The sequence below is a fragment of the Dreissena polymorpha genome, chromosome 4, assembly GCF_020536995.1.
Source record: "Dreissena polymorpha isolate Duluth1 chromosome 4, UMN_Dpol_1.0, whole genome shotgun sequence".
Taxonomy (NCBI): Eukaryota; Metazoa; Mollusca; class Bivalvia; order Myida; family Dreissenidae; genus Dreissena; species Dreissena polymorpha.
In genome coordinates, this window is record NC_068358.1 from 22,758,259 (window position 1) to 22,770,411 (window position 12,153).

Consider the following 12,153-nt stretch of genomic DNA (forward strand, 5'->3'; position numbering starts at 1 on the left):
GCAGTATGAACAGCAGATGTCTGTGTTGTTATATGTACGTACATTCTACGTAACATAGGACGGAATACTGTATGATCTGTATCACTATTATGTATGTACTGTATAAAAATAAAAGATGCTATTTATTTCAGAACTTGCAAATTTTAATTGTCACTTCAGAGAAAACAACACTGCTCAATTAATCCAGAAAAGTATAATAACATCGCTTTACTATATAAATAATAACTGTCTGCGCTCACAACAGACCAACGCAAACTGTGTTTTCCGCCGTTTATTCTTCACATTTAAATTTGTTGAGGAATGGATCAATTTTGAAAACCTTTTTCGGTGGCATTTTCTCTGTTTACCATCCGGGACAGCCAATTAAACGTCCAACAAACTTTTAATTAAACGCCGTAACTGATTGGATAATTGATATATTTCAACCAATCAAAATTCGCGTACTACATTCTGAATGTACATTAGTAATGTGACTTCCGCTCTACTTTTCAAAACAGTTTTGACATGTGTTTCGCTTATCTCCACGAATCGAATTCGTTATCATGTACAACTTTGACGATGTTGAAAATCAGAGATTTTAAACAATGCGTCCCGAGGATGCACATGTTTGAGAATGATGCGTCTCCAGCAAAATGAATCACTGAAAAGTTGAGTAAACTAACTCCAATTTCCCAACACAGATTTCTGTGACGCACATTCACTGTGAAGATTTCTAATAAATATTTGTTGTTGTTCATCTCAAACGTAGTATTTTGCGTTAATTGACACGGGCATTAAATTATCTCCTAATGACCATGTGATATCTGCTGTTAATTTGAGTGTTATTTATCATTTTCGCTGCTCATCGCAAACTTCTCGTCTGCTTGCCGCCATCTTGGACGTGTGTAAAAACAGACGTTAACAATCGGGATACATCGACTATCGCAGGTATCCTTCGCAATATAGAGAGAGATGTGATGGTAGCAACGTAAAATCGTATTCGACTACATTCGCGAACATTCGTAAGTCAGTTGTCATTCGGCGAAGACTGGACAAGCTCAATCGGCACTCATTCTACGAAATTAACGCTAAATGACATTGTAATCTTATTGGCTATTGGGAAAATTTTGTCATTTTGGGGGAAATTTTGGTCAGATTTTTGGGGGAAAACGTCATTTTTTGCAATTAGGAAGCAGCCGAATATCGGCGGTAATTTTGGGCAAAAAAATCACTGCGTTATTGTATTAAAGAGTTATTACTTCCTCACATACACATTCAACAACATAGGGAAAGATCTAGGATCCCAAAAGGTACAATGTAAGGCTAGAAGCAGATTGGAAATTTGGACCAGACAATGACATTTGTTTCATATTTTGCCTGACAATGGATGTGTGGATTGATACTGATAGGACCGACCTAACATTTAATTGATATTTATTATTGCAACTGTTGAAATATCTGACAAGCAGGCTCTGCCATGCAACAGCACAGACCAGTCTTTGCTAATCTGTATTATGAAATGATGACCACATGATATCCTGTTCTGATAAATGATGTCCACCATGCCCCAATGGCATCAAAGAAAGCAGTCTAAATTGAGTTCATATACTAAAATATACAACAATATCAATAAGGGAATTGCAATACATAAAGACAATTAAGCTACACTTATTTATTTTTTATGACTATATGGTATATCAAGATATTTAGCGGGAAATATCAATTCAATGAATTTCCTTGTTTTGATTTAGATTCACACTGACTGCTGAAAAAATAATTTGTTTTTAGGGAAAATTAAAAAATCTTGAATCACATATGGTAAAGATGCTTTCATTCAATAGGGTTAAAAGCTGTATTAGTTAACGGGTATAAATAATAAAGGAATGGGATTCTACAGTGTATGTTTTCATATATGTGACTAATGATTTAAGATTTTTAGCTTAATCCATTCATTTGATTTTCCTATTGGACCCAGTCACCATGAAACCAGTCTGACATAGTAGATTTTATTTAATGTGCACACAAAATAAGGAATTCATTTTGCCCTAAATTTCCAGTCAATACACTAACACACAATACATGTAAGGCAACTTTCCAATTAAATTCCAGCAATTTGATGCCAATAGTAATTTATTTCTTCACACCTTACAGTGATTTTTTGCCCAAAATTACAGCCGATATTCGGCTGCTTCCCAATTGCAAAAAAAGAAGTTTTTTTCCCAAAAATTTGATTAAAATTTCCCAAAAAAAAACAAAATTTTCCCAATAAAGCCAATAAGATTACAATATAATTAAGCAATAATTTCGAACGAGTGCCGATTGAGCTTGTCGAGTCATCGCGGAACGACAACTGACTTACGTCTTGTTCGCGAATTCAGCCGAATACGATTTTACATTGCTATCCACATCTCTCTCTATATTGCGGAGGATACCGACGATAGTCGATGTATCCCGATTGTAAACGCCTGTTTTTACACACGTCTAAGATGGCAGCAAGCAGACGAGAAATTTGAGATGAGCTGTGAAAATGATAAATAACATTCAAGTTAACAATAGATATCATATGGTTATTACGGAAAAATTTATTGTGTGTGTCCATTAACGCAAAATACAACGTTTGAGATAAAAACAACAAATATTTATTAGAAATCTTCACAGTGAATGTGCATTACGGAAATCAGTGTTGGGAAATTGGAGATAGTCTACCGGTAGTCCAGGGTTTTTTTGGCCCGATTTTATAGCCGAAATTCGGCTATGTTCCCAATCCCAAAAAGTATTTTTTTTTTTTTTTAGAAAGAAGTGTATTTTATCTCAATTTTAATTCAATTACATCTAACAAAGTATTATATGATTTTGTTCTTTTAATTTGAATGATTAATAAAAAGTTATATCAAATTTAGTATTTCCCTAATCAGTGGACTTTTCGTGTGGAAAAAAAGGCTAATTAATTTATTTTCCCAATTTCATGAAAATGCCGTAAAATTCCCTATTCCAAAGCCATGGGCTATCTTCCCAAAAAGTGGAAAAAAATCCTGGGTACTCACAAAGTTAATGCATTTAAGATGAGTATCGTTCCGAAATGGAAAGAGACAAACATGATATGATTTATATGTTAGTGGATTTGTGTATAATCAGATGTCAAGTGCAAGATGTTGAAAGGTGAAGAAATGAAATAAATTATTTTAACTCCAGTTAATACACCATTGACATAGCAAGACCAATAAAGCGTGTTTTTTAACCAGGTTTTCCGAAGGAAAAAACTGGTTATTAGATTGGCGAATGCGGGCGGGCTGGCTGGCGGGCGGGCGGAACAAGCTTGTCCGGGCCATAACTATGTCGTTCATTGTCAGATTTTAAAATCATTTGGCACATTTGTTCACCATCATTGGACGGTGTGTCGCGCGAAATAATTACGTCGATATCTCCAAGGTCAAGGTCACACTTTGAGTTCAAAGGTCAAAAATGGCCATAAATGAGCTTGTCCTGGCCATAACTATGTCATTCATTGTGAGATTTTAAAATCATTTGGCACATTTGTTCACCATCATGGGACGGTGTGTCGCACGAAAGAATCACGTCAATATCTCCAATGTCAAGGTCGCCATGACTAAAAATAGATTTTTTTTTAAAACAAACTTACAAAGGGGGTTAATTTTGTTTGTTCATTTCAAAAGTTCAGTTTGAGTTTTCTCCCTTTATCAGATTTTTTTTCACAATGAAAACCTGGTTTTGTGACAATTTTGTCCCTTGTTTGAATATTTGTTAATGTTTTCACCATATGATATTTTTTTTTTAATACTGAATTAAATTCTTACTGTTGAAAAAGGTTATGATTAAATGGTATATTTAAGAATCTATATAGATTATTGCAAGTTCAATATGCATGTGGAAGGATATTAACTTAACTTTGTCTTCATTGTAAGAACACATTAAATAAGCACTTTATAATATAAAAATGCTGTCAAACATTCTTTAATAATTTTAATTCTGTTCTTATTATCATATTTTTAATGTTTCCCAATTTCTTGGTTTATCGCGCTATTTTTCCCAATGTCATGGTTTATTGCGCTAATTTTCCCAATCCAAATGGCACAGGCTGTAACAAAAAACAGCAAAAAAAATCACTGCCTTATTAAAATCCAATTAACCCAATTCAGCTTTTTATGTCCCCCACTATAGTAGTGGGGGACATATTGTTTTTGCCCTGTCTGTTGGTTGGTTTGCGCCAGCTTTAACATTTTGCAATAACTTGCTATATTGAATATAGCAACTTGATATTTGGCATGCATGTGTATCTCATGGAGCAGCACATTTTGAGTGGTGAAAGGTCAAGGACATCCTTCAAGGTCAGAGGTCAAATATATGTGGCCAAAATCGCTCATTTTATGAATACTTTTGCAATATTGAAGCTAGCAATTTTATATTTGACATGCATGTGTATCTCATGAAGCTGCACATTTTGAGTGGTGAAGGGTCAAGGTCATCCTTCAAGGTCAAACGTCATATAGGGGGACATTGTGTTTCACAAACACATCTTGTTGGTTAAAGGTTACTACTCAATGGACAGTGGGTACATTGTTCTGGATACAGTAGTATTAGCTGTTGCCTTTTGAAATTGCTAAGTGATGATTGTGTAACAAATTAACTGAAACTCCATAGAAATTGGCCCCAACCTGGCCCTCACATCAAAGACCTTAGATGATAGACAGGCACTATTGATAAGTGAAGATAACAATTTGCAGACTTTAAGGCATACATATTGACAAGGTCACTGCAGTCATTCCATATTTTAGTGTTATAATCAAAGATTTGTGTCTTAACAGGTTTTATTTGGAAATAAGATAGGTAGATTATCATAATGTAATGGTAAGACATTTATGATACGAAAATATACACCTCCGCCTGAAATAAATAAAATACAAAAATGAGAATAATTATATTTTAATTTTGGGTGCAATGGGTGTGGTGTACTTGTAGTGGGTATAGTGTAATATCTTAAAACTGTTGAAAGTCAAACCATCAAATGGATATTTTGGGACTGGATTTTGTAAAAAATAAAAATAAAAAAAAACATTGCTTTTTTCCATGGGGAAGACATCCAAATATCAGCTATAAATCAGCCTTAAAAAAGCAATGAGTATTCCATTTATGATTATTCTCTTAAAATAAAAGAATGGAATAGAGTTGTTGACACTACTCTAAACACAAAAAGTTAGTTTTTCAGGCTCAACATTTAGTTAATACATGTATATCCATTGATCCAATGTATTTGCCTACAAAACACCAAAAAGCCTGATATTTACAATATGTGGAGAAATGTCATGTCTAGGTGAGACTAAAATATGGAACTGTGTTAGCTGTTAGCCATGAGATGAGGGTTGCTATCAAATAATGTTGAAAACCCTGTTGAAGGTATTTTATCTTAGAGGTGTAAAGGCGTAGTGGATATGGTGTCCACCTAGAGACCAGGAGGTCATGGGTTCGATTCCCATAGTGGGAATGTTCTTTTGGTCTACCCAATACACACCAAGTACTGGTTCTAGTCCCAAAAAAGGATGTAAAACGGACCTGATCCCAAGGCAAACAGACCTGATTCCAAACCGAAATAATAAAAAAAATATCCAATTTCCAAAATAAATAAATATGATTTTTTATCCTAAATGTCCAGGAAATGACCTGTTCTGTCAATATGTGTTGATAAAAAAATCCCTATTTGATCCTTTTTGTCGATAAAAAATTCCCAAATTTGCCACATCAATTAAAATAATCCAATTTGACCAGACTCCTTTTTCCAAAATGGCTGGAAAAGCCCCTGAGAAAATACTCATTAATTTGCGTTTGTTCAAGCACTTAATGTACAATTGTGCTCAGGTTTATAGCTTCCTCATTTTTAACCAGGTTTTCCGAAGGAAAAAGCTGGTTATTAGATTGGCGAATGTCGGCGGGCGGAACACGCTTGTTCAGGCCATAACTATGTTGTTTATTGTGAGATTTTAAAATCATTAGGCACATTTGTTCACCATCATTGGACGGTGTGTCGCGCGTAAGAATTACATCGATATCTCCAAGGTCAAGATCACACTTCGAATTCAAAGGTCAAAGAATGGCCATAAATGAGCTTGTCCCGGCCATAAATATGTCCTTCATTGTGAGATTTTAAAATCATTGGCACATTTGTTCATCATCATTGGACGATGTGTCATGTGAAAGCATTAAGTCGATATCTCCAAGGTCAAGGCCACACTTTGAGTTCAAAGGTCAAAAATGGCCATAAATGAGCTTGTCAGGGCCATAACTATGTCATTCATTGTGAAATTTTAAAATTGCTCTGTACATTTTTTCACAATAATTACCGTGTGTCATGCGAAAGAATAACGCCGATATCTCCAAGGTCAAGGTCACACTAGGAGTTCAAAAGTAAAAAAAATGCCATAAATGAGCTTGTCCGGCCATAACTATGTCATTCATCGTGAGATTTTAAAATGACTGTACGTTAATTTTGTTCACAGTCATTGGACAGCGTGTCATGCGAAAGAATTCAAGAGTTCAAATGTCAAAATGGCCATAAATGATAATCAGTGCCCCAGATAATTATTTGGAAAATAGGGTTTTCACCCATTGATTTTGAAAAATAGGGTGATTTCATTCTCGAAATAGGGTGAAATGAGTTATAAAAATGCAAACCTTAAAATCATCGCTGCTTTACTTCAGTTGAAGCTGCACCCTTGTATTGATTCAATAAAACTGTAAACTAATATAATTAACTTAAATAAACTGATATTTCATAGCGTCTTTAATCCTTGAAACTGTCCATATATAAATATAATCTTGAAACTTAAAAAAAAAACAACTGATGTTAACTGACATCTTTGTAACTGTCAAACATATCAACTGATATTTTGGCACGACTATCGCGGGCGTCTTTCAACCTCTTTGAGACATTTTTATTTCGCATTATAAAGAGAAAATACCGAAATTAGCAAAGCATTTTCGATCAAATCTATTGTATTGTACGCATTAAATTTGACGAATTTGCGTAAAAGTCAAATTGGATGCATTTTCAATACGCATGATATTGTATTTCTTTGCATTTTTAAACATTTTAATAGGGTGAAAGACGCAGATACGCAGCTTATCTGGGGCACTGGATAATGGCATAATAATTCTTAAAAATCACCATAAATTAGCTTCTCTTGCTTTGTGAAGACAGCATGCAAAATATTATGTGTCAATGGAGCATGTGGGGGTATACATTACTTCTGTGACAAAGCTCTATTTATAATTTAAAAAAATTGAAAACCTGGTTTTGTGACAATTTTGTCCCTTGTTCACTTTTGGATGATAAATTTATTTAAGTTAAATTGACATTGAAAAATTAATTGAGACTATGAAGACACGCATAATATACAAAACTTAGGACCTAATTTCTCAGTAGAATCATTCAAATGCAAAAAGCATGACAGCGTTATAGATAATTTTTGACCCATGGGGGTAAATACCCCCATTTTTCAAAGCATGGGGGTAAATGGTCAAGTTTTGCCTTGCTTGAAGGGTAATTTGCTTAAAGTAAAACAAGAATATAGCAGGGGTACAGACACAGTGTTCTGCCGTGAATCTTTACTGTTGGGGACAGGGACCCTTTAGGGTTAAAAAAGTGGGGACAAAAAGGAAAACTCTGGGGACACAGAAATATATTTCTAGCAGAATCAAATTTTCAGAAACAAATTACCTTCTTCTTGCACTCTTTATTTTGCTTAATTTCTTCTTAAAGCCAGTCCACAGAATGTAACATTCTAATTCAAACTTGAACATTGTAAAAACTTTTTAAAACTGTCAAACAGTTGTCATTATATTTACAAAACTTGAACAGATTTATGGTCATTGGACTCAGCATTGCGTGTCAAAGAACTTGTTTGATAATTAGAATTACCGATTGTAAAGGCGTTTTCTTTTTTGTGCTTAATGCACAAACTGCATGTCATTTTGTTGTTGTCAAAAAATGACTAGTACAATTTTCGAAGACAATTTGCTTGGAATGTAAGTTTAGGAGCAGACTTTTTGTCATTGCTAAACGATGTTGGGACTTGGGAAGACTCTGTTGGGGTGTTCTTATTATTATCGTCATATTTTCTAATTTAATTTGGAGGAAAAAAACTCAAATGGATTTTGTTTTCTTCGGCCGGTCACTTTCCACCATTTTGATAGAAGTGAAAATTTCCTTGATATCAGCTGATTGGTTGTTATAATTTCAACTTACCATTGCAATAAAGTGTTATTAAAGTAAATTACCCATTGGCTGCAAAATGACGTCACGTCCAATGAAATAATTCGTTCTAGTTATACATTCACTTGATTACTTTACCGACTCACAAATTGAATCAATTAGTTGTTATTCCTATTTCATGTGCGCCTGCGGACCCATATACAGAAAACGGGTGGGGACAAATCTTTTATTTTTGCGCCAATGACGCAAGGGCGCATCCACGGCAGAACACTGCAGACACACTACTTTAATCATGTTAAACACAATAAACCATTAACTATGTGTATTCCTTCATATTAGTAGGTTTCTTAAAGTATTTTTTGTTTTTTAACTGTCCATGGTTTATAAGCCTTGTATTGTTGCCAGATTTTACATTTAAGACAAACTTCGTCCTTATCGTGACGTCAGACGTCCACCACCGTGAGTCACGGAAAACTTTTTTGCCAACTTTTAACAGTTGTTTTATTAGCGTTTAAGTGTGTCCTTTTTTATTAGAAAACAGAGGAAATTAAATCATTCAGTATTGGCAGTACAATGTTTTTACTCTATACAACTTTTGCCGTATAAAAAGAATCAATTTTACTTTGAGAAGAAATTTGTTTTGGTTTCGAAGAAGCCATGCTGACCTCTTCATATAAATAAACACATAAGCACTTGACTGTCTGTTAAAAAAATCCATACTAAATGTACCATCCGTCTAAATGATACAGAGTATACATATCGACTGGCTAACTATTTCTACAATCCAGCGCACAAATTAGCTCTAATTTTTAGGACAACCAGTCTCATATTTGGGCGAAAGACAATAAGCTGTTTATATGTTTTGTTTATGTTGTACGCATAGAATTTAAATCATTTGCGTAAGTCTAGATTGGCTTGATTAAATGTACGCACGGAAATGATAAATTAAGCGTATCTTGCTATTTCTAATGCGTATATTCCACTGATACGCAGCTTATCTAGAATGCTGCATGAGTTAAGTGTGTATGGTGTTTAGTCATTGGGCAATGAATAGCTCAAACATGAATTATTATTTTATTTTTTTCAGGAGGTATCAACAAGATTTGGGTATGTAGTTCTATTTGGTCTTATTTTGGTTGTTTATTTCCTCCTTCAAAGAAGGTGGCTTAAAGCAGTTTGTTGGTTAGTTCATCTCAATGTCCATCAAAAAAATTCATTTTCAGCCATAATGTTTCCCATTTCCATATATTGATGCAGTAATTTTTATGCCAACGGATAAATGATCAGGGGTATATTGTTTTTGGCCTGTCTGTCTGTCAATGTATGTGTGTGTCTGTCCCAAAACTTTAAGGTTGGTCATAACTTTTGCAATATTGAAGATAGCAACTTGATATTTGGCATGCATGTGTATCTCATGACACTGCACATTTTGAGTGGTGAAAGGTCAAGGTCATCCTTCAAGGTCAAATATATGGCTTCAAAGGAATCAAAGCGGCGCAGTAGGGGGCATTGTTTTTCACAAACACAGCTCTAGTTTTCTTTCAAAATAAATAGCGCATTTCTAATTGAGGAAAAGTTGCCAAGTTGAAAAAAATCCCATATTAAACATACAAAAATTATGTCAATTGCGATCCAAAATTGTGCTGTTTTAAAAAAAAAACACTAGCGCTTACTGTGTAACAAACAGCACCTTTCTAAAAATTAAAACAGGATGGAGAACAATCAGGCCCAGGGCTCTCGTTTGGCTGTTTTTTGGGTGCCGGAAATTCGACCCCATTCCCCTCTTAAAATAGTATACTTTTTCCCCTATTTCAGCTTTAAAAAAAAATCCCTCCTCAAATTATTTTTTTTTTCTTTTTATTCCTAGCTGGTATTGTGCTATAAACCTTTGATTTAATGTATATTTATGTAAATTACATTAAAATATAGCAATTTTAAGTGTTAAATGGTTGGTGGAAAGATCTCAAATTCCCCTTTTCGCCAAAAACGATGCGAAATTCCCAATCTAAGGGCCCCGGCCGCAATCCCCCAAAGTGTAGCAAGGAACCTGAGGCCATATCGTGTGAATTTTCCATTGATTTTGATTGCAAAGTTTATTTATTTTTAACTTTAAAGGAATGATTTCTGTTAATACAATAAGTCAATAGTAAGTAATACACACATGAGATTAATCAGCCTGCATCTGTGCAAGTACAGCTTTAAGGAGACTGAAACAGTGTCAAAACTGGCCCCAGTAGTGCATCTTTTGTTTTTGAACAATTACATGACTCAGATGTTGTGTCATTCTCAAATTATCACTGAAACTGAAAATACTTCAAACATGCATGCGAAATATGTTTGTATGTGCTGCATGTTGCTGTTTGTTAGTGACAGTTGACTTGCTTCTAAACTTTTATCGTCAATGTCACATTATAATATACATCTTCTACATCAATGACTGCTCTCATGAATCTCCTGTTACAAACCAAAACATGTATCTGTATACATGTATTATACATTAACACTGTGAAAACCTCATAATCTTTGTGATACAAAGTGTACCAACTGTGTACTCACTTTCCAATACCACAATACCAATCAATATCAATATGATATGAGGAGATATAAATAATGACATGTATAATGAGATAATCAGTGCAGTGGTGATTGATTCTCTGAAAGGCTATTACTGTGTACTGCTGGTTAGTGGTTATTTCGAAGCTGAAATAGACTAATCACATCATAAAGGTCTGTATATAATTTATGCTTGCATAGGTTTGCTTTGTTAAATTCGAATACACTTGAGCGTATAATGGCTCATGGGGAGCTTTAAGGATACTGTGTTATCACGGTTGTGTATATTTATTATGCCCCCCTTCGAAGAAGAGGGGGTATATTGTTTTGCACATGTCGGTCCGTCCACCAGATGGTTTCCGGATGATAACTCAAGAACGCTTAGGCCTAGGATCATGAAACTTCATAGGTACATTGATCATGACTGTCAGATGACCCCTATTGATTTTCAGGTCACTAGGTCAAAGGTCAAGGTCACAGTGACTCGAAATAGTAAAATGGTTTCCGTATGATAACTCAAGAATGCTTAGGCCTAGGATCATGAAACTTCATAGGTACATTGATCATGACTGGCAGATGACCCCTATTGATTTTCAGGTCACTAGGTCAAAGGTCAAGGTCACAGTGACTCGAAATAGTAAAATGGTTTCCTGATGATAACTCAAGAATGCATAGGCCTCTCATGAAACTGCATAGGTACATTGATCATGACTGGCAGATGACCCCTAATGATTTTCAGGTCACTAGGTCAAAGGTCAAGGTCACAGTGACTCAAAATAGGAAAATGGTTTCCAGATAATAACTCAAGAATAATTAGGCCTAGGATCATGAAACGTCATAGGTACATTGATCATGACTGGCAGATCACCCCTATTTATTTTTAGGTCACTAGGTCAAAGGTCAAGGTCACAGTGACAAAACATATTCACACAATGGCTGCCACTACAACTGACAGCCCATATAGGGGGCATGCATGTTTTACAAACAGCCCTTGTTTTCTTTTTATGACTTCCTCAACCGCTTGACAGATTTAAATATAACTTAAAATTAAGTAAACTAATGTTGCCCCCTCCAAAGTTTTTTCAGATCGTAATTCTCAGGGCTCCTCTTTGCTAATAATTTGTACAGCAAAATTTACTTAAAAATTTACTTTATTACATCTGTATTATTATAATATCAGCTGTTTAAAGGAGGGGGTGGGTTACAACCTCTTACCTCAGAATTCTAATAATAATAATTATTAAAAGGGGTTTTATAAAAAAAAAGAATATGTTTGCGAGGTGCAGTTTTAACCCCTTTATGCCAAGCGTCTAGAAAAAAGGCCTTGGCAAACAGCGTAGACCCAGATGAGATGCTGCATAATGCGGCGTCTCATCTGGGTCTGCGCTGTTTGCTTA

The 12,153-nt window shown here is 34.8% G+C and overlaps 1 protein-coding gene and 1 long non-coding RNA gene across 2 annotated transcripts in view; both read left to right on the plus strand.

The window, feature by feature from the left end:
* The window catches only part of LOC127878275 (uncharacterized), a 34,541-nt gene that overhangs the window by 20,223 nt on the left and 2,165 nt on the right, over positions 1-12,153 (plus strand). Inside the window, exon 3 of the mRNA XM_052424793.1 lies at positions 9,291-9,310. Coding sequence (XP_052280753.1) covers positions 9,291-9,310 — 20 coding nt within the window. The remainder of the gene's footprint in view (positions 1-9,290; positions 9,311-12,153) is intronic.
* Positions 11,046-11,385, plus strand: LOC127880313 (uncharacterized). Its single transcript, XR_008049509.1, has 2 exons — positions 11,046-11,165; positions 11,311-11,385. It is a non-coding gene; the product is annotated as an uncharacterized LOC127880313 (long non-coding RNA).